Source organism: Dipodomys merriami, unplaced genomic scaffold, assembly GCF_024711535.1.
Source record: "Dipodomys merriami isolate MVZ:Mamm:240054 unplaced genomic scaffold, mDipMer1.0.p SCAF_78, whole genome shotgun sequence".
Taxonomy (NCBI): domain Eukaryota; kingdom Metazoa; phylum Chordata; class Mammalia; order Rodentia; family Heteromyidae; genus Dipodomys; species Dipodomys merriami.
This window is the reverse complement of record NW_027206379.1, coordinates 923,247-946,939: the sequence shown is the minus strand read 5'-3', so window position 1 is coordinate 946,939 and position 23,693 is coordinate 923,247. Positions and strand designations below refer to the sequence as shown.

General features: G+C 41.9%; 1 protein-coding gene across 1 annotated transcript in view; it reads right to left on the bottom strand.

Moving 5' to 3' along the window:
* The window catches only part of LOC138818720 (phosphofurin acidic cluster sorting protein 1), a 112,343-nt gene that overhangs the window by 34,043 nt on the left and 54,607 nt on the right, over positions 1–23,693 (bottom strand). Inside the window, exon 2 of the mRNA XM_070009779.1 lies at positions 2,356–2,443. Within this exon, the coding sequence (XP_069865880.1) occupies positions 2,356–2,443 (88 nt within the window). The remainder of the gene's footprint in view (positions 1–2,355; positions 2,444–23,693) is intronic.

Below are 23,693 nucleotides of genomic sequence, written 5' to 3'. Positions count from 1 at the left end.
TGTTTATGTGGCACTGACAAATTGGAACCCAGGGCTACATGCATGCAAGTCAAGCATTATACCACTGAGTCACATTCCCAGCCCTCCTCACCCCTTCCTGTGACTTGTCCCTGAGCTTTTTTGTTCAAGGCTAGTGTTCTACCACTTGAGACACAGTTCCACTTCCAGGTTTTTCCCCCCTTTGGTAATTAATTGGAGATAAGAGTCTCAGGGACTTTCTTTCCTGTGCTGGCTTTGAACCATGATCCTTAGATCTCAGATCTTGAATAGACAGGATTAGAGGCATGAGTCACTGGTACTAGGCTAGATGTGGATTTTTCCATTCATGGATGGTGCTACACAACTTGAGCATTGCCTCCAATCCAGGGCTTTGCTGGTTAACTGGCAATAAGTCTCATGGGTTTGTCTGACTATGATCCATGATCCTGAGATCTCAGCTTCCGGTGTAGTTACAGGCATGAATCACCAACATCTGTCCAGATGTGGAATTTTTAGAAATGCAAACTAAAAAAATATAATTTTCTGTTATTATTAAGGTGCTGTACAGCTGGATTGCCATTTCATGAGTCGGTAATCAATACATTTTTTTTTTTTTGGTCGGTCGTGGGGCTTGAACTCTGGGCCTGGGCGCTGTCCCTCAGCTCTTCAGCTCAAGGCGAGAGCTCTACCACTTGAGCTACAGCGCCACTTCCGGTTTTCTGGTGGTTTATTGGAGATAGGAGTCTCATGGTCTCTCCTGCCTGGGCTGGCTTTGAACCTCGATCCTCAGATCTCAGCCTCCTGAGTAGCTAGGATTACAGGCGTGAGCCACTAGTGCCCGGCTTCAATACATTTTTTTGGGGGGGGGGGAACAAAGTCACCCCTTTCTTTACTTTCCCCCAGTTGTTAATTTTAATGAAAACCAATATAAGTACAAGAAACTGTTTCATAGCACAGGAACTAGCTAATAAAATATTCTAGCTAGTTAAGGAGTTGCCATGTAATTCATTGTTTTGCAATGAATGAGGCTCAATTCAATCATTATTTAATGACAGCAGAGGCCCTTCAGATCCTTCCCCCCTAAGCCCTAAAGAGTCATCATTAGGAAGGATTTAACATTATAGAAGGCCTGAGAATGCAGTTTAATGAAATATAAATTACATTCTCTTTGGTTTCTAGTTCCAGAACTGCCACTGGTAATTAGCTTGGCAACAGGTAAATTCCTGAACACTTTTCTTGTTCAGCTTCTCCTTTTCTTTCCTTTTTTTTTTTTTGGTAGGTCATAGGGCTTTAACTCTGGGCCTATGTGCTGTCCCTCAGCTCTTCAGCTCAAGGCAAGTGCTCTACCACTTGAGTCACAGCGCCACTTCCAATTTTCTGGTGCTTTATTGGAGATAACAGTCTCACAGACTTTCCTGACTGGGCTGGCTTTGAACCATGATCCTCAGATCTAGCCTCCTGAGTAGCTAGGATTATAGGTACGAGCCACCAATGCCAGGCTTTCCTTTCTCCTTTTCTGAATTCAGGAATACTTAGGAAGTACAAACAGTCGTGAACTATTTTGAGTTCCTTGTGTGAAATATTTTGAGTTCCTTGAAAAAACTGAATTAAATGTAAAGAATTAAGTGTGAGGACTATCCAGAATACAAAGTATACTAGTAAATTTCTTTTACTTAAAATTTTTAAATTGTTATTATAAAGGTAATATAGAGTGCTAGTACAATCTTAAATTGCCAAGACTAATATAATCTGTCTTTTCACCGTATGGGAAAACTTCAAAGTGCTTCCCCAACCCAGAAACTGTAGGACAAAGACTGAAACCAACACTAGCCACCCTAGTAATGTTGAATGGTTCATAAAATATGGCATTATCTGCCTCACTGATCCTGTTAGGCAGCCAGCAGGACCTTTTTTTTTTTTGGGTGAGTCGTGGGTCTTGAACTCTGGGCCTGGGCATTGTCCCTCAGTCCTTCAGCTCAAGGCGAGTCCTGTACCACTTGAGCCATAGCACCATTTCCAGTTTTCTGATTGGTTTATTGGAGATTAAGAGTCTCATGGACTTTCCTGCTCCAGCTGACTTTGGACTGTGATCCTCAGATCTCAGCCTCCTGAGTAGCTAGAATTACGGGTATGATCCACTGGTGCTCAGCTAGCAGGACCGATACTATTCTCCAAAGAAAGCAAGGAGTAAAGAAACTGCTGCCTTAGCTAGAGGTAGAACTGGGACTTAGTAGGTTTTGTGAGCTCAAATGCTATGCCACAACTGTCCCTCACCTTGTTAAGTGAAGAGGGGAGAAGCTCCCAGGAGAACTGCAGCACAATGGCAGGCAAATGGCCCAGCTTCCCTGAGCCCTGAAAACCCAATGCTCAACTCACCTGCAGCTTCACGGCAATGACAACTGAGCTAAGATCTTTGTCCATTTCTTTTAGCATGATGAGTTTCTTCAGGGTCAAGCTGAAGAGCCTAGAAAAATCCAGAGAAAGAAGGCTCTGTCAAGTATAAGAAACATAAAACAAATGCTGGGAGAATACACTCTAATCAAAGGAAGAACATGAAGAGGACATGCGTTTAACAGTAATAGATCTGATTTTAACTCAAATTTGTTTTGTTCCAGGAAACTGTCAAGTGTCACAAATCAGGACACTGCCCCCCTTACCCCACCTTAACTAAAAGTTGATGTGGCTGTCCTTACTCTCCAGTCTCACTGACTGTCAACTTCCTTGACTATGGCTACCTTGTAGCAAAGCTGCCCTGGCTAGCTTTGAACTGCAATCCTCAGCTCTCAGTAGCTAAGACTAGAGGTGTGAGCCACCAGTATCCAGCATATTCTCTCCTTTTGAGAAATTTATAACCTAGTTGAGCAACGGACTTAAGTCTACCAGACAATTAGGGTGACACTGAATAATGAAGTGCTGATTTACACAAAAGGAGAGCAAGTAACTGGGCTGAGGCTGTAGGGAACAAATATTATTGGAGCACAGGCAGATTCTCACCCAGAAACTGTTTTCTTTAGATTCTATTAGATTATATCTGGAAGAATTAAGCTGTCCACTTGATAACTAGGTACAGAATGGAACAAAATATAATTTTATATTATTATACATTATTCTAGCTTGTGCTTAATTTTAAGATGAAGGAAAAATAGTCTCTAGTAACATCTACAAATGATCCTTAACTTGCATCTGTTTCAAATCAATTTCCATCATATTATAGCTACAGAGGTCTAACAAGAAATGGAAAGATTCCATTCCTATTTCCATGTGTGTGTATGTGTGTGTGTGTATATGCATGTGCACACAGGTGCCATTCCTGGGTCTTGATATCAGGGCCTGAGCATTGACCCTGAAATTTTTGCTCAAGGCTAGCATTCTATCACTTGAGCCACAGCTCAAATTCCAGCTTTTGGTGTTCACTAGAGACAAAAAGTTTCAAACAGTATCTTCAAACAGTGATTCTCAGATCTCAGACTTTTGAGTAGCTCACATTACGAGGATGAGCAACTGGCATCCAGCTTCCCATCTCCTTTCTAACAAGACACCAATGAACAGTGAAATGGTCACATGTGTGTGCACACACTGGTTCTGGGGCTTAAACTCAGTGCCTGAGTGTTGTTCCTGAGCTTTGGTTGTTCAAGGCTAGCACTCTACCATTTGAGCCACAGATCCACTTCTGGTTTTTCGTTAGTTCATTGGAGGTAAGAGTCTCACAAGACTTTCCTATCAGGCTGGCTTCAAATTGCAATCCTCAGATCTCAGCCTCCCTAGCAGCTAGGATTATAGGCATGAGCCACTGGTGTCTGACAAAATGGTCACATTTTAGACAGAAAAAAGATGAAAGAGATCTGGATGAAATAAAAAACAGAACAGGGCTGGGAAGGTGGCTCAGTGGTAGAGTGCTTGCCTTGCATGCATGAGGCCCTGGGTTTGATTCCTCAGCACCACATAAGCAAAAAGCCGGAAGTGGCGCTGTGGCTCAAGTGATAGAGCGCTAGCCTCGAGCTGAAGAGCTGAGGGACAGCGCCCAGGCCCAGAGTTCAGCCCCCTCCACCAGACCCCCCAAAAAAACCAGAACAATCTCTGAATCAATGATGGTTTTTTTGAGACCAGAACAGATAAATGCAGGAACACAAGACAAACGACTGGATTATTCCTTTGCTCTAACAGGAAGTGGCTGCACCATACAAACATGTCACTTTTCTCTCTGCTTTGGTTACTTAATCATAAGGTAGGAAGAACAAGGTTGGTCTTCCCTCAGACAGTATTTTCAGCACAAAGTGAAAATCAATAAAAAATATAAAGAAGGTTCTCTTTAGTGAGAGCAACTATTCATTTCTAGTATTTCTACTTGAATAGACACCTTTAGACACAAACAGGCAATGTACTAAGTAATGTGCTTTTGTTGCTTAAGTTGCCTGAGCAGCGCCCAGGCCCTGAGTTCAAGCTCCATATCTGACTAAACAAACAAATAAATAAGAGCATAGTGCTTAACCACAAGGTTGTTGTAAAGATTAGGTAGGATAACAGATAAGGCTCCATAAATGAAAGTTCCTTTTCTCTCACTCTCAAAAAATTACATATATATATATATATATATATATATATATATATATATATATATATCAATAAAAACAAGTTTCCCAAATACATAAAGATATTTAACATTCTTTTCATGAAACAGCATGATTTGACTGGGAAAGAATAAACTAAGGCATTATTTTTAAATCAGTACACCTAAAAGCAGATTTTTGTTGAAAAAAATGGGTCATGGGGCTTAAATTCTGGGCCTGGACGCTGTCCCTCAGCTCTTTAGCTTAAGGCAAGCGCTCTACCACTTGAGCCACAGAGCCACTTCTGGTTTTCCAGTGGTTTATTGGAGATTAGAGTCTCATGGACTTTCCTGCCCGGGCTGGCTTTGAACCTTAAACCTCAGATCTCAGCCTCCTGAGTAGCAGTAGCTAGGATTACAGGAGTAAGCCACCAGCGCCTGGCTTAAAAGCAGAATTTTAAAGAGCAAAACAACTAAATTTTTAATCCTGATGTTTGAATGGGGCAATTTTATCCCCAAATTATTCATATGAAAGAATATCAAGAGAATGAGAAAAAGATTAAGAGCCAAACAACAAAAAAATAGAACTAAGAAAAATGTTTAAGCATATTTTATTTCCTGGCCACCATATATGTCTATGAATTGGACATAAGGTTACAAGCATATAATTACTTTGGGGTTATAAATGCCAATGACTTGTACAGACCAAAAAAAGTTATACATATCTCCTCTTTTACAATCTCATCTTCTAAATAAGAAAACAGGCCTCATAGGATTTGCCCATTAAAAGCAGATATGACAATTCTCACGTGAAAAAGACTTAAATGTAAATTTTCTCATCTGTGACAAAGAACTGCTATATGAAATTCAAAGGTAAAAAGTGTACATGTGCATAGATTTTTGAAGAACCTAGTACGTCTTAATCTTTGTTGAAAGGGAAGGAAGAAAGGAATGCAGGAAAAGCTTAAGCAATGTTTTTCTTCTCAAACATTACTCACATATTAAAATCATTGTTCAAATAAAAATATAGTAAGAATGGTTAATTTGACCTAATGAGTTTTTTTCTTTTTCTTTTTTTGTTGGTTGTGGGGCTTGAACTATGGGCTTGGGCACTGTCCTCTGCTCTTCAGCTCAAGGCGAGTGCTCTACTGCTTGAGCCACAGCACCACTTCCAGTTTTCTAGTGGTTATTGGAGATAAGTCTCACGGCCTTTTCTGCCAGGCTGGCTTTGAACCATGATCCTCAGATCTCAGCCTCCTGAGTAGCTAGGATTACAGGTATGAGCTACTGGCACTTGGCTTTGTTTTTTTTTGTTGTTGTTGTTGGTGGTCATGGGGCTTGAACTCTGGACCTAGGCTCTTCAGCTCAAGGCTAGCACTCTACTTGAGCCACAGTGTCACTTCCAGTTAACTGGAAATAACTGGACTTTTCTTGCCCGAGCTGGCTTTGAACCATGATCCTCAGATCTCAGCCTCCTGAGTAGCTGGGATTATAGTTGTGAGCCATACCACTGCCCAGATTAATGAGAGTTTTTTAAGAAAACATTTTGCCAGGCACATGTGGCTTAGGCCTGTAATCCTAGCTACTGAGAAGGCTGAGATAAGAGGACCAGGGTTTAAAGCCAGCCAGGGCAGGACTAGGCTTGAGCACAAAAGCCCAGGGACAGAGCCCAGACCAAGTTCAAGCCCGAGGAGTGGTACCAAAAAAAAAAAAAAAAAAAAAAAAAAAAAGAAGTGGGAGAAGAGGGGAAAGCAAATTTGTAGACAGACCTATTCATAACAGGCATGCTATGAAATCAGCTTAGGTGCCCAACTAACAAAGGGATTAAAATTCACAGGAAGTATTATTTAACAATAAAAAGAGTTAAATAATATCATTTTTAGGAAAACAGATGGAATTTGCTGGGCGTCGGTGGCTCACGCTCGTAATCCTAGCTACTCAGGAGGCTGATATCTGAGGACTATGGTTCTAAGCCATCCCAGGAAGGAAAGTCTGTGAGACTCATCTCTAATTAATCACCAGAAAACTGGAAGTGGCACTATGGTTCAAAGTGGTACAGTGCTAGTATTGAACAAAAGAACTTAGGGACATTGGCCTAGGCCGAGTTCAAGCCCCACAACACACTCTCTACAGTGGGACCTGACTTTGCTTATGAATAGTAAGGAAATAGTAAGTAAACAATATTAAGTAAATAAAGCATATACAATGATTTATACACGATCACCCTGCTGCTGGGTGAATAATGCCCTTAGAAGGGAGGGCTGGGATGGGCTGGGAAGGTGGCTCAGTGGTAGAGCACTTGCCTTGCATGCATGAGGCCCTGGGTTCCATTCCTCAGCACCACATAAGCAAAAAGAAAAAAGCCGGAAGTGGTGCTGTGACTCAAGTGGTAGAGTGCTAGCCTTGAGCTGAACAACTGAGGGACAGTGCCCAGGCCAGAGTTCAGGCCCCATGACTGGACCCCCCCGCCCCCCCTGCGCCAAAAAAAAGGGAGGGCTGGACCAGGAAGACTAATCATTCAAGAGGCTATGGATATGGTCCAGCTAAGACAGCAGGAAAGTTTGAAGCAATGAGATAAAGAATAGAATTAAAAAACATTCTCGGGGCTGGGAAGTTGGCTCAGTGGTAGAGCGCTTGCCTTGCATGCATGAGGCCCTGGGTTCAATTCCTCAGCACCACATAAGAAAAAAAAAAAAAGCCGGAAGTGGCGCTGTGGCTCAAGTTCTAGAGCGCTAGCCTTGAGCTGAAGAACTGAGGGACAGCGCCCAAGCCCAGAGTTCAGGCCCCACGACCGGACCCAAAAAAAAAAAAAAACAAACATTCTCACAGATTTGACATTGCTGACAGATTGAATGCAGTGTATGGGGAAAAAAGAAAACACCATGATGCTTCAGGGATTTTAGTTTGAACAACAAGGTGGATTTTGGTGGTACTATGTAATGAGATGATAGAGAAGGGGAAGTTTTGCGAGAGCAGAACACTCACAAGTTTATTCAGTTTGAGACTTACTGACTATCCAAGTGGAAAAATTAGAATAGTTAGCTGGCTATAGGCATCAAAGGAAAAATCAGGCTAGAGACACAGAATTAGAAATCAAGGCAGAAGAATGATATCTACAGCAATGGGACTAGCTGAGATCTTCCAGAATGTTCTACTTTGCCAGAGGAGAAAGGCTAAGCAAAAGAAAGAGAAGTACTAGTGAGGTAGGAAAACCAAAAGGATGTGCTTTCATAAACGTGGAGAAAAAAGTGCTTAGGAAGATGTTTCCAGTATAGCTGAGAGGTGAAATAAGCTGAGACAGAAAACAAAACAAAAAAATGATCAATGGATTTGACAAAATGGAGAATACTGGTGATCACAATTATACATTTCAGGGGAGTAAGAAAAACAAAGCTTGACTGAAACGTACTTCTTCAGAAATATAAGTAAGCAACAGATAAAGATGAGGCCAGAAGACAAGATTTCAAGATGAACAAATGAAGACAGAAGACAGTGCAAGGAATGGAATTTGCACTTTGGTCTCCATAGGGACTAGGCTGAGCAACCAACTAGTGAAGTTTACAGCACTCAGTACTAGTTAATATGTTGGCACCAAATGCTTTTTGAATAAACTTCTTTGCAGTCTCAGGGTTTCCCTTTGGAAAGAGTTTAAGTTTTATCTGACCACACAGGGAAGGGTGATGATTGGGGATGTGAATGTGATGAGTGGAAAGAAAAAACAGCAAATTAAAAGGCATTTTAAAAAGTAGCTCTCAGCTGGGCACTGGTGGCTCACACCTGTAATCCTACCTACTCCGGATACTGAGATGTGAAGACTGAAGTTGCAAGCCAGCCCAGGCAAAAAAGTCCATTAGCCTCTCTCTTATCTACAACCAGCAAAAAGCAGGAAGTAGAGCTGTGGTTCAAGTGGTAGAGTGCGAGCCTTGAGCAAGAAAGCTTAGGGACAGCACCCAGGCCCTGATTCCAGCATGCATGCACACATACGTGAGCATACATACACACGCACACACACACACGCACACATGCACACAAAGTAGCTCTTGTATTTTTAGAACTACATACAAGGAAAAAGATATATCACACAAAAACACAGAAGGTTCAGTCATGTCCTCCTCTAGCCCTACCTCAGGATGGTAGGGGCTATTACTAAAATCTCCTAGAATTGAAATACATCTAAATTTATTTTCTCTGTAATGAGACTTGAATGATGAACTGCATCATATGCATGGAAGAAATTGTTAATTTTGTGAAGTTCAAAAGAAGCACAATAATGGCACAAAAAATTAAAAGCCTTTTTTAAGTAGATCTTGTACCTGTAGAACTATATACAAGAAAAGGAACATAGCATACAAGGCTAAATAGAAAGATCTTAGTCATGTGTCCAGATTCTGGAAGCATCTCAGGCATCCAGACCTGTCTGCTTCACAAAACTGAAAAGCCAAGAATGGAAGCCCTATGCTATTATTTTTGCTCCCTTCCCATTCTTGTTCCACTTCTTTCCTCCCTTTATTTCGCTCTTCAAACACTTTACTTCTGACAGATTCTAACCATGTTTAAACAAATAAAGCAAGAAAACAGAGTAATTTGGATTCAAGATGTCTTTCTCTACAAAGACAATCAGCATTTTAAAAAGTAGGTCATGTTGGGGGCTGAAACAACTTGCCATTTTACCTTTAAATGGTACATTTAAAAGCATTGTATAACCAGATGGTTTTCTGTTTATCCAGAGATAATTCCAACTTTCTCTGACATCCCTACCCATCCCACCCCAAGACAAAATTCATACTTTCAGAGAAACACACAGCTACTGGGGGTGGGGGAGGTTACATATTTCAGATAAAAGACTTTACAAGAAAGGAAATGGCATTATTCTATTGTTTGCATTGATAGGGTTTCAAATAATAATATGCTGCCAAATTGGCATATTGATTATCTCAAGCTCAAATCACCTGAGAAAGTGGAACTTCAAAAGGACATTTGGTTCTCTTTCTCTATGTGCAACAAGCCATAGGATTATTTACAGAGGATGTTCTTTATCAGGCTAGAAAATAGCCTTTGACACCCAAGACTGGTAATTGAGGCTACAATGAACCTGAATAAACAACCTTTGAAGTAATCCATATCTTATACTAGCATCTACTACCCTCCCCATATATTTTAGTAATGTCTCTAGAATTTACTACCCTAGTCTACATATCCATTTATCCTTTCACAAAATATTGTTCTTTGTCTAATATGTTAAATTAAAAAAAGGTATCACATGGCCTTTTTTTTTTTTTTTTTTTTTGGTCAATAGTGGGTCTTGAACTCTCGGCTTGGGTGCTGTCCCTGCACTCTTCAGCTCAAGGCAAGCGCTCTACCACTTGAGCCACAGCGCCACTTCTGGTTTTCAAGTGGTTTATTGGAGATGAGTCTTACGGACTTTCCTGCCTGGGCTGGCTTTGAACCACGATCCTCAGATCTCAGCCTCCTGAGTAGCTAGGATTATAGGCGTGAGCCACCAGGGTCCGGCTATGTTGGCCATTTCTTTGGCTTTTATTCTCTTATGAAGATTCCTGTGTACATGTAGAATAAATTGGTTATGCTTTGCTCATATTAATCATCTCCTGTATTAATCAGGTTCCTAGAACCAGCCTGTCCATATATGACTAAAGGAGGACTAAAGAATGGCTCAAGTGGTAGAATGCTTAGCATCAGAAGATCCTGAGTTCAAGACTCAGTATCACAAAAAAAAAAAAACAAAAACAGAAACAAACACAAACACCCTGAACCAAAAAACAGCTAATTCAAAGATCATTCACCTTGAAAGAAAGAATTCTGGGATATAGATAATCACTTTCAAGTCCACATATAAGGTACAAATTTTAAATCTAAAGCCTGCACAATCATCTAGTTTGTATCAGAAGGGTTAGAAGCAATATGAAAATGTACTGGGCATGGTCTCAAAGTAACTATAAATGCCAGATGCTGAAGGAAATGAGATGCTGAAGGAAAGAGAGCAGAAGGAAGAACTGCAATCAAATTTTCTTATTGTGATGAAATAAATCTTACTTTTGCTGGTTCTGGGGCTTAAGCTCAAGGCTTGGGTGCTGTCCCTGAGGTTTTATGAGCTACTACCACCTGAGTTACAGTTATTTTATATAACATACTTATACCATATTCATCCTCCTTTATCTTGTTACTAATTCCTCCTCCTGTGGGGTACAACCTTACACAGAGAGGGTGGCGGAGAGAGAGAGGTGGGTAGAGAATAAATCTTATCAATCCAGCTCAGGTCTGGGGTGCTATCCCTGAGCTTTTTGTCCAAGGCTAGTACTCTACCACTTTAGCTACAGAGCTCTACTTCCAACTTTTCAGAAGTTCACTGGAGATGAGTCTCATGCTTCCTGAGTAGCTGTATTTATAGATGTGAGCCACCTTCACCCTGCTAGTATATTTTTAAGCATGTGCATACAATAATTTTCATTTCATTTCCCTTATTTTCATCTCCAAGGGCTGTCTTCCAAAAGTACCCCAAATTTGGTGGCTTAAAACAATAGAAATTAATTATCTCATAGATGTGGAGGCCAGAGGTCTAAAATGAAGGCAGTGGAGGGCTGTGTGCCCTCTGAAGGTTCTGAGGAAGATCACTCTTGCCTCTTCCAGATTCTGGTGGCCATCAGCTTTCCTTGGCACTCTTACCTTGCTATCACTCCAATACCTGCTTGTCTTCACAAACCCATCTTGCACATGTCTTTTCTACCCCTTGGTATCTCTCAAAATTCCCTCTCATTCCTCTACTCTCCCTTTCTTTTCTCCTACAAAGACAAAAGTCACCAGACTTGATCTATTCTGCCATGACTCCAGTTTCAAATACGATCACATTCATAAGGACCAGGTGGGGGTTAGGACTGGATTTTTTCTTTTTTCGGTCGTGGGGCTTGAACTCTGGGCTTGGGCACTATCCCTCAGCTCTTCAGCTCAAGGGGAGAGCTCTACCGCTTGAACCAGACCACAATTTCCGGTTTTCTAGTGGTTTACTGGAGGTAAGAGTCTCACAGACTTTCCTGACCGGGCTGGCTTTGAACCGTGGTCCTCAGATCTCAGCCTCCTGAGTAGCTAGGATGAAAGGCGTGAGCCACCGGCGCCGGCGCCCGGCAGGACTGGATTTGTTGTTGTTGTTGTTTGTCATGGGGGATGAACTCTGGCCCTGGTTGCTGTCCCTCAACACTTCAGCTCAAAGCTAGCACCCTACCACTTGAGCCACAGTGCCACTTCCTGCTTTTTTCTGCTTATGTGGTGCTGAGGAATCAAACCCAGGGCCTCATGCATGTGAGGCAAGCATTCTACCACTGAGCCACCTTCCCAGCCTGGAATTGATCTTTTAGGGGGCCATTATCCAACCTACTATAAGGAGCAACATCCATCTGTAGCTGGGCTCTGACAATTAGAAGTGTTTACCTCCCAGGGCACTCATTATATTCTTCTCAGAATCCAAGCTGACTTGGGAAAAGTGCTTCTTTTTTTTTGGTTGGTCATGGGGCTTGAACTCTGGGCTTGGGCGCTGTCCCTCAGCTCATCAGCTCAAGGCAAGCGCTCTACCACTTAAGCTACAGCGCCACTTCTGGTTTTCTGGTGGTTTATTGGAGATAAGAGTCTCATGGACTTTCCCGCCTGGGCTGGCTTTGAACCTCGATCCTCAGATCTCAGTCTCCTGAGTAGCTAGGATTACAGGCGTGAGCCACTGGCACCTGGCTGAAAAGTGCTTCGTGTAGGCAGTAGTGAATCCCTTGATGCTATGAATGCTGATTCCCTAATTTATCTTTTTTGCAAATCCAAATAACAGTTTTTCCATTGAAGGAAATGTGCAATTGAATCTGGGTGAAGTTTTAAGTGTGAATTTATTCACTGCCCCCAATGGAATTCATTTAATAGGATCATTTTGTTACTATTACTATCCTCAATATTGTCATCCCTATTTTCTACTTGAGGTTTTTGTTTTTTCCTCAGTAATAGGGTTTGAATTCAAGGCCTCAAACTTGCTAGCCTGTTGATCTACTGAGCCGTGACTCTATCTCTGTTTTTCCTTAGTTATGTTTAGAATAAAGTCTCATTTCTCATCCAGGCGTGTGTGTGAGCATACCTTCCTGTAGTTGCTGAGCTAATATACATATGTCACAGCATCTAGCTTTCCTCCACTGAGGTGGAAACTTGTAGACTTTTCTGCTGAGGCTGGCTTTTTTTTTTTTTTTTAAATTTTTTTTTTTTTTTTTTGGGTCCGGTCGTGGAGCCTGAACTCTGGGCCTGGGCACTGTCCCTCAGCTCTTCAGCTCAAGGCTAGCGCTCTACCACTTGAGGCACAGCACCACTTCCGGCTTTTTTCTTTTTTTTCTTATGTGGTGCTGAGGAATCGAACCCAGGGCCTCAGGCATGCAAGGCAAGCACTCTACCACTGAGCCATCTTCCCAGCCCCTTTTTAATTTTTTTTTTTTTTTTTTTTTTATTGTCAGTTGTGGGCTTGAACTCTGGGCCTGGGCGCTGTCCCTCAACTCTTCAGATCAAAGCAAGCACTACCAGTTGAGCCACAGCACTTCATGTTTTCTGGTGGTTTATCGGAGATAAGAGTCTCATGGAGCACGGCGCAGGTGGCTCACGCCTGTAATCCTAACTATTCAGGAGGCTGAGGTCTGAGGATCTCCGTTCAAAGCCAGCCCGGGCAGGAAAGTCTGTGAGACTCTTCTCTCCAATAAACCACTAGAAAACCGGAAGTGGCGCTGTAGCTCAAGTGGTAGAGCGCATGCCTTGAGCTGAAGAGCTGAGGGACAGCGCCCAGGCCCAGAGTTCAAGCCCCATGACCAACCAAAAAAAAAAAAAAAAGAGTCTCATGGACTTTTTTGCCCAGGCTGGCTTTGAACCGATCCTCAGATCTAAGCCTCCTGAGTAGCCAGGATTACAGGTGTGAACCACTAGCAATCCGTTTTCTATTTGAGTTTTAAACTATACTTATCTTTTAACCACTACCTAGGAAGAGCCTATATTTCAGCTAGTTAGAACTAAGATTTCATCTAATTTAGTTACAGCCTCCTTCAGCTAGTTATAACCATTTTTATTCTCTTTCTCTACTCTAGTACCTTAAGCTATTCTTTCTGCTGCTGCCGCCTCTGTGTGTGTGTGTGTGTGTGTGTGTGTGTGTGTGTGTGTGTGTGTGTGTGTTCATTTCCTGGAGCACTTCATGTGTGTGTGTGTGTGTGTGTGTTCATTTCCTGGAGCACTTCATGACTGTCCAAACCTTACCAATTTTACCTGTTGATATACTCTAATTTGGAAGTTAATGAGGTAACATTAGCTGCACAGATACCTATGTAGCACTTAATTCGGCCTGTACTCTAGATGAGTATATATCTACATATCCCTTTATTATCTCTGAATCTTAAAAATATGCAAACTGAGAGATGGGCAGAGAGTAGTAAACAGAGGAACAAGAATAGGAACACAGAGAAGTGAACTCCTTAGCCCATGTACTGACCTATTATACTATTATATAAACTAGAAGATAATGTACCAAAGTGATTACTTAATACTATCCTATGAGAGAGGCAGTCACAAGCAAAGAAATACTTTTAAGAAATGCTTTTCTATATATCTCACATCTACAGTGACTACGCATTAATTCTGTGATCAGAAGAATATTCTTTTTTTGTTTTTGTTTTTGTTTTTGGTCGGTCGTGGGGCTTGAACTCTGGGCCTGGGCACTGTCCCTCAGCTCTTCAGCTCAAGGCAAGTGCTCTACCACTTGAGCTACAGCGCCACTTCCGGTTTTCTGGTGGTTTATTGGAGATAGGAGTCTCACAGTCTCTCCTGCCCGGGCTGGCTTTGAACCACGATCCTCAGATCTCAGCCTCCTGAGTAGCTAGGATTACAGGCGTGAGCCACCAGCGCCCGGCTCAGAAAAATATTCTTTTAAACAGAAAAATGATCTACTGTGGAGGTAGAACAGTAATGGCAAGCACGTAAGTATGAGCCAGATAGTACAGTATGTGATTTACTAGTTTAATTCTCAAAACAATTACAATCCTCATGTTACAGAAAACAAAACAAAGCCGAGTTCAGGTCTTTCAGCTGGTAGGTAGCAGTCAGGATGCTGCAAGGTGCTTTTGGCTGAGTGGGGCTGTTTGAATCAGATGGCAAACTTCAGTGTCAACCCTAGTCTGACTCTCTGCTAGAGTGCACCTATACCTATGAAATGTTTCACAATTTCACCCACCTGTAATCCCAGCCACTTGGGAGGCTTGAAGCAGGTGGATTGTGAGACTGAAGCCAGTTTGGCAACTTAGTTGGAATCTACTTGAAATAAAATACAAAGGACTGGAAACGTAGCTAACTGGTACAATGTTAGTCTAGTATGTGTGAGGCCCTGGGTACCATTCCCAGCACTGAAGAGAGAAGGAGCGGGCAAGAGAGAGAATTGTGCCTCTACCTCTGTGCCAATGCATGAATCATCTCAAAGCCCATCTCCTCTCCTGATTTCCTACCAAGAGTCAAGATTTTTCCCTTCTTTGAGGCCCACAATGCTTCTACTTATTAAAAATCTCAGCTATCTCTTCCCATTCAGTGTGTGCTGAAGGACAGGGACTGTCTTCCTCTTACTTAAATCCCTCTAACTCCTAAGAGTGGTTTGAAAGAAAAAAAGAAATGTGTAGTTTATTGAATTAAACCATCTAATCAAAGAATGAAAATATCCCAAAAGAAGGAAAAAATCTACTTCACCTCACTAAGCAGAAAAAAAAAAAAACTAAGTGTTTTCATCTAACAGACTTCTTAATTGGACAACATTAGCTCAGATTAAAGGGCACTAAATTATCCCTTTCCAAACAGTATCACAAATACAGAATATTTTCTGGATGAGCTGGGCACACTGCCAAGTCTTTTTCTAATTAGGTCCTGTGGTTAATTCCTTAATCTGTCCCCCTTTTCTTGTATCTTTTTCCATTGTTTTTGTGAAAATGGGGTAGTCTTCTACACAAGTCTCAGAAGGGTAGACATATTAACACTAAACAACGGCTGTCCTTCAATTAGGTCAGTAACACCTTCTCTTCCTCAGTTATCTCTGGGAGAGGGAAAACCTGTACCCTCTCAGCAAGGCTGTAGGAAGCAGGCACCTGGACACCAAGAGGGGGAATGCCAGCTGGCACATCCCTACAGACAGCAATTTGATAATTTTTGCCCACCTGCATATATGTATAAATGCTTTGATTTACTTTTCAACTCGTAAGAATTTGTCCTACAAATCTATGTTGTAATAGCAGTAGACTGGAGAACCTAAATAACCTTCAAGAATGGACAGCTGTGCAACTGTAAAAGCAAATACAGCTCTGAATGTATAGACATACATACATACCCACACATATGTGAGTGGTGTGTGTGTGTGTGTGTGTGTGTGTGTGTGTGTGTGTGTGTGTGTGTGTGTGTGTGTGTGTGTGTGTGTGTGTGTGTGTGTGTGTGTGTGTGTGTGTGTGTGTGTGTGTGTGTGTGTGTGTGTGTGTGTGTGTGTGTGTGTGTGTGTGTGTGTCATGGGGCTTGAACTCTGGGCCTGGTGCTGTCCCCCAGCTCTTCAGCTCAAGGCAAGCACTCTACTGCTTGAGCCACAGCACCACTTCCAGTTTTCCAGTGGTTTATTGGTGATAAGAGTCTCATGAAGGGGCTGGGAAGGTGGCTCAGTGGTAGAGCGCTTGCCTTGCATGCATGAGGCCCTGGGTTTGATTCCTCAACACCACATAAGCAAAAAGAAGCCGGAAGTGGTGCTGTGGCTCAAGTGGTAGAGCACTAGCCTTGAGCTGAAGAGCTGAGGGACAGCGCCCAGACCCAGAGTTCAGGCCCCATGACCGGACCCCCCCCCCCAAAAAAAAAAAAAAAAAGTCTCACGGAGTTTCCTGCACAAGCTGGCTTTGAAGCATGACTCTCAGTTCTCAGCATCCTGAGTAGCTAGGATTACAGGCTGAGTAGCTAGGATTACAGACATGAGTCACCAGCGCCAGGTTGTATTTTTTTCTGATGGGTCGTGGGATTTGAACTCAGGGCCTGGGCGCTGTCCCTGAAATTTTTGCTCAAGGCTAGCTCTCTTATCACTTGAGCCACAGCTCTACTTCTAGCTTTTCAGTAGCTAATTGAAGATCAGAGTCACAAGTGGGAAGGAAAAGTTGGAGAAAACAAGGGAGGGGAGAACAATGTTTGACAAGAAAAGTACTCATTACCTTGCTTATGTAACTGTAACACCTCTGTAACATCACCCTTCCAATAAAAAAAAAAAAAAGAATAACCACAAATTTCCCTGCCCAGGCTGGCTTTGATCTTCAGATCTCAGCCTCCTGAGCCACTGATGCTGGGCAATCTCCATTATTTCTGACAATAAATTTATAATATTTATAACACCAATCCTTTTTGGATCACATGTATTTTTCTTTACCGGCTTTTAAATTTTCCTATTTATCTTTGGTTTCAGTGTTTTGACTATGATGTAACTGGGACTCCTTTTTCTTTGTGTTTAGAAACTATAATGAGTTTCCAGAGTTAATTTTTTCTACCAAGTTAGGGGCTATTATGTTTTCAAATACTGTCTGTTTTAACTTTTCTCTTCCCTTTCCAGGATTCCAATTACAGTCACATTGAACTACATGATATTGTCTTACAGGTCTCAGAAGCGCCATTCACTTTTTTTCTCCTCTCATTTGCCAACAGGGTAATTCTCATTGATCTTCAAGTACAAAAACACTTTTTTTCTGATTTTTTTTTTTTTTTTTTTTTTTTGTCGGTCATGAGGCTTGAACTCTGGGCCTGGGCGCTGTCCCTCAGCTCTTCAGCTCAAGGCTAGCGCTCTACCACTGGAGCTACAGCGCCACTTCCGGTTTTCTAGTGGTTTATTGGAGATAGGAGTCTCACGGTCTTTCCTGCCCAGGCTGGCTTTGAACCGCGATTCTCAGATCTCAGCCTCCTGAGTAGCTAGGATTACAGGCGTGAGCCACCGGCGCCCAGCTTTTTTTCTAATTTTAAAGCTGCTGTTGAGCACCTCTGTGAGTTTTAAAGTTTTCAGTTATTTTACTTCAGCTTTACACAACTTTCATGTTTTTATGGTCTGTGTTTTAGTTACAATGTATTCACTTATTTTCCTTTAATTCTTTGATCACTTTTGTGTATAATCCTTTATTTTGTGTATAATTCTTTAATCTTATATATATAATAGTTGCTTTGAAATTTTTTGGCAAAATTCAACATTTGTACATACTTCGCTTAGTTTCTATGACTGGTTTTCTTCTGCATATGTTACACTAGTGATTATAGGAAGAAAATTGGCTATTATAGAAGTCTGGGTCCTGCTCTGTCCTTCTCAGGATATTGGGGTGTTTTCTCTTTTTTTCTAGTAGGTAATTTGTCTAGAATCAAACTGCAAATGTACACTCCCATTCTGCTCAGTTCTTGCAGCTTCTAGCTGCTGCTTTGTTAGCCTAGCACCCTGGGGTCTCCCCTGCACCTGGGAAATGTGGCAGACAACCAAGGATTTTGGCATTTTATATTCAAGACTCACTGTTTCCCCCTAATTCTTCAGCTGCATTTTCTGTCTTAGGGTTTCTTCTCTTACATGCCAAGACACTTAGGCTTTGGCCTTCTACTGCATGAGCTGTACACAGATTAGGAATATTGATTTTTCAGTTAAAAAAAAACATCAGGGACCAGGTGCTGGTGGCTCACACCTGTAACCCTAGCTACTCAGGAGGCTGAGATCTGAGGATCTCAGTTTGAAGCTAGCCCAGGCAGAACAGTACAATTAACCATAAGAAAACTGAAGTGGCACTGTGGCTCAAAGTGGTAGAGGGCTAACCTTGAGCAAAAGAGTTCCGCAACAGCGCCCAGGCTCTGAGTTCAAGCTCCATGAACACGAACACACACACACACACACACACACACACACACACACACACACACACGCTCTGAGTTAAAGCTCCATGAACACACACACACACACAGGCTCTGAGTTCAAGCTCCATGAACACACACACACACACACACACAGGCTCTGAGTTCAAGCTCCATGACCCCCCCCCCCCCCCACACACACACACAGCTAAGCAATAGAGCCCAGGTTGAGTGAGTTCAAGACTCAGGGCCTGGGTGCTATCCTTCAGCTTTTGTGTTCAAGGTTAACATTCTACCACTTAAGCCACAGCTCCACTTCTGGCTTTTTGGTGGTTATCTGGAGGTAACCAATTAACCTTCCTGCCTGGGCTGGCTCTGAAATGTGATCCTCAGATCTCAGCCTCCTAAGTAGCTAGGATTATAGGCATGAGCCTGTAGGATTGATTACATGATTATCAGCACCTTGCCAGAATGGATACATTTCTACTGACCTATCTTCCTTTCAAATCTACTACTAAATCTGCACAGTATGTTTTTTATTTTATTGTAATTTTCAGCTCTACATTTTGCATTTGCTTTTTATATTTTTTACATTTCACTAGGATTATTTGGGGCATTGTTCTCATATTATTTTTATTTTTTGCTGGTACTGGGCTTGAACTCAGGTCCTTGTGCTCTAACTTGGCTTTTTCCACTCAAGGCTGGTTCTCTACCACTTGAGCTACACCTCTACTTCTGGCTTTTTGCCAGTTAACTGGAGGTAAGGGTTTTACAGACTGTTCTGCCGGGGCTGGCTTCAGACCTCACTCTGCAGATCTCAGCCTCCCTAGTGGCTAGGACTGCAGGTATAAACCACCAAAGCCTGGCTCTCATACCTAAAAACTGTAACATTTCCTTTATTCTTTTTTTTGCCAATCCTGGGACTTGAACTCAGGGCCTGGGCTGAGCTTCTTTTGCTCAAGGGTACCACTTGAGCCACAGTGCCACTTCTGGCTTTTTCTGTTTATGCAGTATTGAGGAATTGAACCCAGGGATGCATACATGCTAGGCAAGCACTCTACCACTAAGCCACATCCCCAGCCCCCTCAGCTACTTTTAAATCCCCACTTTTACATGATATGACATTGTAAATCACTAAATGAAAATATATGTCAAATGTGAGATGAGAAAGAAAAGTAAACTATTCATACCCAGCTCTTTTCTTAAATTGTTATACCAGGCAATTCTAGGACTTGAGATGGCAAAATAAAACTTGTTAAAAATGCCTATATAAGCCGGGCTCTGGTGGCTTACGCCTGTAATCCTAGCTACTCAGGAGGCTGAGATCTGAGGATCGCAGTTCAAAGCCAGCCCGGGCAGGAGAGACCGTGAGACTCCTATCTCCAATAAACCACCAGAAAACCGGAAGTGGCACTGTAGCTCAAGTGGTAGAGCGCTAGCCTTGAGCTGAAGAGCTGAGGGACAGCGCCCAGGCCCAGAGTTCAAGCCCCATGACCGACAAAAAAAAAAAAAAAAGGCTACATAAGTCTGCTTGGATGGGCTGGGAAGGTGGCTTAGTGGTAGAGCGCTTGCCTTGCATGCATGAGGCCCTGGGTTCAATTCCTCAGCACCACATAAGCAGAAAAAAAAGCTGGAAGTGGCGCTGGGGCTCAAATGGTAGAGTGCTAGCCTTGAGCTGAAGAGCTTAGGGACAGTGCCCAGACCCAGAGTTCAGGCCCACACCTGGACCCCCACCCAAAAAAAAAAAAAAGTCTGCTTGGTCTAAAAACAGGCCAAACACCTTTAAAACTTATCCAAGTACAAGGAATGAGTTTCACCTTAATTCTTTTGTAATATTTAGTTTTTTAAATTATTATAATAAAGGTGGTATATGAATACATTTATTTTTTTGTCAGTTGTGGGGCCTGAACTCTGAGCCCTCAAACGCCCCTACAAGTTGAATAGTTCATCTTCAAGTGTCTAGTGAGTACCACTGCTGCATTTGTTCACCCTTTGTCCACTCACTTCTGTGCCCTCCCCTCCCTTCCCAAAAACAGATAAACTTAAAACAAGACAGAAATAAAAGAAAACAAAAACAGCAACAAAGAAAAAACCTTTTGTGGGACTGGGAATGTGGCTTAGTGGTAGAGTGCTTGCTTTAGCATGCATGAAGCCCTGAGTACCACATAAACAGAAAAGCTGGAAGTGGCGCTGTTGCTCAAGTAGTGGAGTGCTAGCCTTGAGCAAAAAGCAGCTCAGGGACTGTGCTAGACCCTGAGTTCAAGCTCTAGGGCTGGCAAAACAACAAAACAAAACAAAAACCTTTTCTTTCCATGTCTTCGTGTTCATCTCAATAAATATTATTTTATATGATAAGATGCACATAGGCATTGTGCCTTGATGTTCCTTTCCTAAGAATATCCTCCTTTGGTTTCACTATATGTGAATGCCTAGAGTCCTGTATAATTTATCATGGCCCTCGTGTATTTTAGGATTAGCTTCTGCATATGAGAAAAAAACATGCACCATTTGTCTGAGCTTGGCTTATCTTACTTAACATGATTTGTTCTAGGTCCATCCATTTCCCTGCAAATTACATAATATTATACCTTCTAATGGCTGTGTAAAATTCCATTGTGTATAGGCACCATATTTGTTGGATCCACTCATCTACTGTAGGGCATCTGGGCTGTTTCCATGGCGTGGCTATTGTGAACAGTGCAGGAATGAACATGGATGTATGCGTTTATGGTCCTGGCTTGTGATGTTCTGGGTAGATGGCCAGGAGTGGGTTGTAAGGCTGTGTTGTAAGGAAGATCTGTGGTTAGCTTTTTGAGGAACCTCTAGCTGTTGTCCAGAGTGGTTGTACTAGTTTATATTTTCACCAGCAGTATAGTTCTTTTCCTCCACATTCCCACCAGTTAAATTGGCCACCAACATTGGTTGTAGTTCAAATTTACATTGGTGGCCAATTTAACTGAGGTGAGATGGAGTTTCAGAGTTGTTGGTTTTTTTCCTTAGAGTTGTTTTGATTTGCATTTCTTTTTTTTTTTTTCCCCTCCAGTCCTGGAGCTTGACCTCAAGGCCTGGGCACTGTCCCTGGACTTCTGTCCTTGGCCTTCTTTTACTCTAGGCTAGCACTCTACCACACTTGAGCCCTAGTGCCACTTCCAGTATTTTCTGTTTATGTGGTATTGAGGAATCAAACCAAGGGCTTCATGTATGCTAGGCACGCACTCTATCACTAAGCCACATTCCCAGCCCCGATTTGCATTCCTTTATGGCCAAGGATAATGAGCATTTTCTCAAGTGTTTCTTTGCCATTCTTACCTCTTCTTCTGAGAAATCTCTCTTTGTGCATTTAGTGCTTAGTTTATTAGCTTTGGGTGGGGTTGATTTCTTGAGCTCCTTGTATATTTTGGATATTAAGCCTTTGTGCAATGTATTGCTGGTAAAGATCTCCTAATTTCACTTTAATTTTTTTTTTTTTTTTTTGTCAGTCGTGGGACTTACACTCTAGGCTTGGGCACTGTCCCTCAGCTCTTCAGCTCAAGGTGAGCACTCTACCGCTTGAGCCACAGTGCCACTTCCGGTTTTCTAGTGTTTTGTTGGAGATAAGAGTCTCACAGACTTTCCTGCCCGGGCTGGCTTTGAACCTCGATCCTCATATCTCAGCCTCTTGAGTAGATAGGTTTACAGGCGTGAGCTACCGATACCCGGCTTCACCTTAATTCTTAAAGAAAGAAACTGCTTGGCTCTTTTTTTAAAATTTCCTTTCCTATAAGGCATAGATTCTCTATTGTCTGGTATCTGAAGCCACCCACAAGCTACTGAATGATGGCTACTCAGTCCCCAGTAATAAACAGGTAGATAGCCTTCCATAGTTATTTGTACAAATAACAAACTCAACATTTTTTTCCTGCCTTAAAAGACCTTGTTCACTCCTTTAACACTATTGTGTCTTTTTTGTTAAAGAAATGATTCATACTACTGTACCTTATCCAATAAAAACTGCAAAATACCACCTGACTCTTGTCATTCAGCTAACAGACAGGCATTATTGTTACTGCTAGTCTTCTTATATTCTTTTTTTTTTTTTTTAGATTTTTTTTTTATTGTGAAAATACCATACAGAGGGGTTACAATTACATGGGCAAGATAATTAGTACATTTCTTATTCTTCCTCATATTCTTTGATAAGGACTCAACCCCCTCCAAAAATCTAAATATGGTCAGTTATAAACAAAAAGCCAAGTTTGAGAATTTTGGACTTTTAAGAATTATATAATAATTATATAATCATGCACATCATAAAATTAAAAGTATTTTTATATTGTTGCTAAGTCTGTGACAAAGCATTTATTCCATACAACCTACCTTAAATAAATTGCAGCATCACTTTAAAGCTTTATTTATTTATTTATTTATTTTTATTTTTTGGTTGGTTGTGGGGGTTGAACTCTGGGCTTGGGCGCTGTCCCTGTGCTCTTCAGCTCAAGGCTAGCACTCTACCACTTGAGCTACAGCGCTACTTCTGGTTTTTTGAGTGGTTTGTTGGAGATAGGAGTCTCACGGACTTTGCTGCCCAGGCTGGCTTTGAACCACGATCCTCAGATTTCAAGCCTCCTGAGTAGCTAGGATTATAGGAGTGAGCCACCAGCACCTGGCTAAGCTTTATTTTTGAGACATGGTTGTCCATATAGCTCAGATGGCCTTGAACTCAGGATCCTACTGCCTCAGTCTGCAGTATGCTAGAACTACAGGTTGAACTACCAAACCAAAATGATTTGTTCCCTCACAAAACTCTTTACTAGCAAAGAGAATGGCTTCCAATTTAAATATTATACATTTAAGTAAGGGCAAACATCATAGCAAACCAAATTTCCCATCCATTTCTTGTGGTGGCTTAGTGGTCCAACAGGACTGGCATGTGTGAAAGGGAAGAGCAAGGATGACACTAACAAGGACTTCAAAGTAACCAGATCCTGTTTAGCTGAGTCACACAGGGTGCAATTTACAAAACAAGCAAGTACAAAATCTCTATGCTCAGTGTAACAAAACAATAGCCCCAAAAGCGCTCAGACAAGAATGCTACCCAAGGAATGTGAAAATGTCACAGATGATGGCTCTTCCAGACTGCAAGAAGTTTAACTAACTCAGTCTCTTGAAGCCAAGAGCCTATTACAAGCAGAGTTAGCAGACAAGAAGGGAGTGCTTACCAGATGGCAATCCAATTGCAAGGTCCTTGACAACACTATAATCTAATACCTCTTGAGAATGAAATCACTCTTTTTGTTTGGCA